The sequence below is a fragment of the Gavialis gangeticus genome, unplaced genomic scaffold (assembly GCF_001723915.1).
Source record: "Gavialis gangeticus isolate Ggan-Ray unplaced genomic scaffold, GavGan_comp1, whole genome shotgun sequence".
Lineage (NCBI taxonomy): Eukaryota > Metazoa > Chordata > Crocodylia > Gavialidae > Gavialis > Gavialis gangeticus.
The window spans coordinates 63,548,548-63,554,333 of record NW_017729031.1 but is presented as its reverse complement, the minus strand read 5'-3'; the positions used below and the strand labels follow the sequence as shown (position 1 = coordinate 63,554,333).

At 38.5% G+C, this 5,786-nt stretch overlaps 1 protein-coding gene across 1 annotated transcript in view; it reads left to right on the top strand.

The window, feature by feature from the left end:
• The window catches only part of LOC109301813 (ceramide kinase-like protein), a 39,827-nt gene extending 36,298 nt beyond the window's left edge, over positions 1–3,529 (top strand). The window contains exons 9-10 of the mRNA XM_019523043.1: positions 438–598; positions 2,784–3,529. Coding sequence (XP_019378588.1) covers positions 438–598; positions 2,784–2,865 — 243 coding nt within the window. The 3' untranslated portion in view covers positions 2,866–3,529. The remainder of the gene's footprint in view (positions 1–437; positions 599–2,783) is intronic.
• The last annotated feature ends 2,257 nt before the right edge of the window (positions 3,530–5,786 follow it).

Below are 5,786 nucleotides of genomic sequence, written 5' to 3'. Positions count from 1 at the left end.
TGAGGGAAAGCTCTGTACCTTCCTTATTTGGTCACTGTAGCACTCTTACGGAGGGAAAGCTTTACAGGTTTATACTTGCCTCTTTGGGTGAGTAATGATGGACAAGCCAGAAAAAGCACAGCTGCACTTCTGAAGTGCTGGTCATTGAAACAGACATAATCTCGGAAACGAACCAAATTTAATCTGGAAGTGAGAGCAGGACAATAAAAATGGAGTCAGTATTTGGATTAAGTCACTATTCAGACTAAAATAGTTTATTAGATTTTAAACACTGTCCTGAATATAAACAATGCATTTAATGAGATTAAAGCCAGATTCAAGTGTTTTAGTATGTTTAAAGAGAAAAAAAACAAGTGTTTAAGTACTGTAGTAGATAAATAGGCCGTTTTTAAGTTATGTCTTTTGTCTTTGTTAACAATGATGTTTGTTTGGTTTAGTTTAATTTCCCCTTTGTTGAGACCTACACTGCTCAGGAAGTGAAAATCCAGCCAATACTTAAGAGTGGATATGAAACTGAAGACCACATGCCTGAGGAAGGAAATTACCCTTGGAATATAGACGGAGATTTAATGGAAGGAGCATTAGAAGTTCATGTTCGGTAAGGCTAAGCATAGCAATGCTGAACCCATCACATCTGGTGAGCCAGTCTGCAGGACTAGCCAGCACCTGAAAATGATTAATGGGCAGTTAAGCTTTACTTACACCTAGTTAAATATACTTGTATGCAAGAGATAATAGTTGCAATCCTATTATTTTTCCTGTTACAAGGCAGAACCAAACGTGACATTTTGCATATCTGTCTCTGTGTATCAAATTAGTGTGTTAATAAAGTGAGAAAACAAATGTCTAGCACCCATAGGGACCTCTGTCCTGCAAAGTATCTGTGGATAACTTTATTGTCCAAGACAGGATAGGAATTTTTTGTTTTGTTTTTTGTCTGTTTTTTCAGTTTGAGGCTCTAAATATTGCAAGACAAATTTTTGCATTGTGTCCTATGGGATTTTTTTGTTATCAAGCAGAGTTTTTTTATTTTTTTTTAAATGGCTGCTTAAGCGACTGTTACAATTTTGCTACAGTATTCCATGTTTGTAAATACTGAAAAAGGAGAACTACACATGTAAGTGTTCATATTTAGTGCTGTCCATTCTGTCATCACTTTTAATCCTGTGGCATAGAACGCAGTACTAACTTTCTTGATCAACATGAGCTAAATTTATTCTTCAGGAGAAAAAATACATCACATTAGGCAGTGGGGGGCACTTAAATTGAAAAGGAGGCTTCTATGAAAAAACAGGTCAAGACTAATTATCTACCAGGCAGAAGGCAGGGGAAATTTGCACTCAGGGGTGTTCAACTTCTAAGCCACAGGCCACACAAACACCCCTCCCCCCACACACCCCTGCTGCTCTGTGTGGGCAACTCCCTTCCCCTCTCCACTGCACTCCCTCACTTGTGCACTGTGCAGGTACGATTCCTCCTTTCCCACTGCAGTGTGCAACCTCATGAGTACCCTCCCCCCACTATTGCCTTGTGCAAGTGTGATCTCGCTTTCCCCCCCTGCATGTGGCCTGGGCTCACCCTCAGCCCCCTGAGCTGTACTGCACTGCTTGGCCCTTGGGGCAGGGGCAAGAAGTGGCAGCCAGAGGAAGGATGGGGAGCCTGGAGGATCTGGCTATTTGGTTACAACCAAAGTGATAAGAGAGCAGTGGCCAGTTGAGCCCAGGGGCTGCAACTTAACCCAGGTGGCCTGCAAGCCACTGGCTGGACAGCCCTTGACTAACTAAAGGCATAAGTTTTCATAAGTAGCAGCCTACTTCATCAGATACAAGAAGGGACTGCAGAAAACAGAGGTTCTAAGTAGAAGCAGTGATTTTAACTACAAAAGGTAGAGAAAGAGGAGCAAAAAGAAGAGACCTCTGCTGAGAGTAGAAAGGTGAGTAGGACAGAAAAAAACAATTAACCTGTTGTTAACACTCTTCCTTCCTTCCTATGCATCTCTGATTAGTCTGCAAAGTGCAAATCTAACTTGCCTTCTGCCTGATTTCAGACTAACACAGCTAACTTTCTCTGTTAATTGCCTGCCAGCCAGCCAGTGAGCCCTGAATTTTACAATCTAAGTTTCCTGCCTGGAAATGCCCTGACTTCTGTGTATTTGTGGATTTAATTAAAAATATGACAGTATACAATAACATAAAATTTCTGAGACTGTCAAAACTTAGTACTGACAGAGAATAGTGAAAATATCAGGAATCCAGGACCATGTCTCTAATGTTAATCATCAATACATGTACTAGTGATTAACCCTGAGTTGGGAATGGGAGCTGGATCATTCTATAATAGCTCTGTACCTAGGGGTCTACCAAACTTGAGGCAGCTGCTGGCCAATTTCAAGCAGGCATCTTCATGGGCAGAGCGTGAGAGGCTCACCCTACACCTCTGATAGGCTGAGGGGCCTTGGTGCTCCTTCTCACTACTTGGCTAGGAGTGTTGACTGTCATGCAGCCCCTTTCTTTGCTGTGATTTAAGTATGTCCCTATCTGTAACCATCAAGAAGCATAGAGCTTATGAAGGGATACTCATATGGTGAATGAAATTTGCATGTAAGAAAAGAAAAAGCATTATATCCCTTTCTCTCATTCCGTAATTGTTTTAATAATCCAAAGCAGATTGCAGCTAATATGGTTGCAAATCAGATACATTTTATCCTTAAAGGAAGTGATGTGAAAATAGAATTAATGACCATATTTTTAAATAAAATATATTTTTATTTCTTCACTTCATAGGGTTCATCCTCAGCTTATTAACCTTTATGGAGTGAGTGTCGATGACCTAGATGATTCCAAAGCAACATGCGGTTGTCTATAGAAGAAAAGTAGTATTCTTATGCTGCAGTTTCTGCATAAAGGAATCATGTTCTAATATACAGAATAATTTTGGGGACATAGACCTTCACTTACTGAATTCTTGGGTGCAGGATCAGTGTCTTAATTAGAACATTGTTAATAATTAATATTTTATATGAGTCTTGCTTATGTGGAGGTGTTTAATAAATTGTATATTATTAATGTAAAATAACATGTTTATTTTAAATTTTACAAACTGCAAATTAATAGTCAGTATATTTTTGTATACTTTATATGTGTTTTTTAATGTGATTACCAGAATTCTTGTAAAAATTAAAGCTGTTAAACAAAAAATATTGTAGTGATTAAATAGGGGAGTTAATCATTGCAGGTTTCCAGTTTACTTTGCAGCCTGATCACACCACATTTGTTTGAGTTCAGAAGCAGTTCATATTAGAAATAATCTTGTTCAAATCAGTAGAACTAGTGATTGAGTAAAATGCTACTTGCTCTCTAGCAGGGTGGTATATTCTGGATTTTTATGATGCATTATAATTTCCAGATAATCTACAATCTTTAAATGAGATAATGTAAAAATGTTGTTGCTGTTATCATATTTTTCATTGGGAAGCAATAAAAAGGCATATGCTGATGCCATAAACTAATTAACTGTATACAAATAGTATTCCTTTAAAGAGGAATGAAGGCTACAATTTAATATCTCTATAAGAGCACATTAAAAGCTTATCAGGTTTGAGATGTACCCTATATAATGCACTATTTTCGGTGGAATAAGGCAGTACTGCTGAATAAGGTTTCTAACTAGATTTTAAATATTTTCAGTCTGCATAAACTTTGTCTGCTTCTGTACAGGGTAATTTAATACATTAAATGATAAACACTAATATTTTGCAAGACAGGGATAAATTAGGATTCCTGTTTTTAGGGGAACTGACTTTTCATGTACTGTGGCTATGACTGGAAGATTTGCCCCTCTTCTCTTCTGCAGGAGGAATATAACATTGGATATTTGCATTAAAAAAAATTAGGTAACTTGACTGTTGGATTACTACAGAACATTATGCTGCATTGCCTCATGACTAAAACACATGCTTGTATTTGTCCCTAAAGTCTTGATTTTAAAGCAAGAGTTAATTATTGGCTGTTTAAATTGTGCATGGTTCTTTGTTGAATCAGGATCCAAGGCTTTAAATGGAATTACTGAGGATTTAGGAACTGAGAACAAATTTATTGATATTTTAATATACATTAAATTTTATCCCATAAAGCTGTTTGTTATAAAAAATTTGCTAATTTTCTTTCTTTAAATTCTATATTTCATAAGTACTGTAGTACTAACAAATTAATGTAGATAAGTATATCCCTTGAAAATGACAAGGAACAGGTTAGTGTCTGTTTCTGTCCTTATTCATTCATATATCACTCACATTAAGTTTACTGGAACAGCAGGAAAGGTACTTGTGGACAGGACTTCTTTAGAAGTTGCCAGATAACTTGCAGTATGGGCAGTTACAAGTAGAGACTATGGTTAAAGTTCTGCTTTCCATTTACACCAGCATAAATTCAAAGCAACTCTATACTCTTCAAAAGAACTACTCTAGATATGTGCCATTATAACTGAAAACAATTGAGTACTATAAGTTAACTCCTTAAAACACAGTACTGGGTTTAGCTAATACATTTAGTTGTACTCCTTATTAGACAATCAAATGTAATTTGTAACAGCACAGATTCAGCCGCAGTTTATTACATGACTGCAAATTATTGTCAGCAAAATAATTGAGAGAGAAGATTCCCTATATATTAGTTTATTTTTTAAAATAAAAAGTATATCATTGTAAATCATGATATTAGGCATTTTACATTTTAATATTTTATTCAATTCATGAATTTTGCTTGCGTGTCAGAAATATCCAACTGAAGGGACAGCGGGGAAGTAACGAAAGACTTGTGGCAGAACAAAAGTCCAGGGAAAGAAAAGGAGGAGAACAGAGGTTCCAGAGCAGCTGCTCCGTGACGCTAGAGTGAGCCGTGGGAGAGAGGGGTGGGGTCGGAGAGAACCGGGAACAGGAGGAGACGGGCGGAGCTGGCAGGAGAGAAATGCAGATGAAAAGCGGGGAGAGAGAGAGTGGTAAAAAAGGGCTCCCAGGGGGTGAAGAGGACCAGCAAGGCTGGCTGGTCAGAGAGACTCCAGCGAGAGAGACTGGGGAGGTAACTTTTCTAGAGGAAGCAGACCAGGACCAGGGAACCATCCTCCCATGCTGAGGATATTAAGACTGGGCAGTTGTTGTCGGGGGGGCATGTCCAGTACCTGGTTTGGCGAGACTGTAATTTAAAAAGAAGAGAGAGGGAGATTGAAGAGAGAAATCGCTGCAAGTCCCAAAGAAGAGGGACCACACCTGGGGAATAAAATGAGCAACGGAGAAAATGAGACTCAGGGCAAAGAGAACTGGACTGATTCAAAGCCACTGATAAGCAGTACTCACGCAAGTTGAATTTTATATCTGAACTGGATCTTGTTTAAGTTGGTATATCTGTGTAACTGATGTAAAGATGCAATGATAATCCTGCTAGCAGCAGGGCTACATGTAAGTTAGAAAAACTGATAAATAAAGACATTGTAAACTTGACTTGAAAGGCATCAGGCTATCATTGCAAGTTGAAGATTGACCCATTGTACATCTTGCAAGGAAAACTAAAAAGGGAGAGTACAGGAGCATTCTTTGGGCGGCTCTTCCTCATGACAGATTGCCAGCTACTATGATGGTAGATAATAATAAACACCTCCTGACTTATAACCCCGTAGATCAACAAAGATGTGGCAGGAGAGAGTTGGTAAATACCGTTATATGATCAGGTGGTGCAATCTGATATATGGAAGACTAGGAGAACACACTGGGTCAGATGTGACCCCCCCCCCCC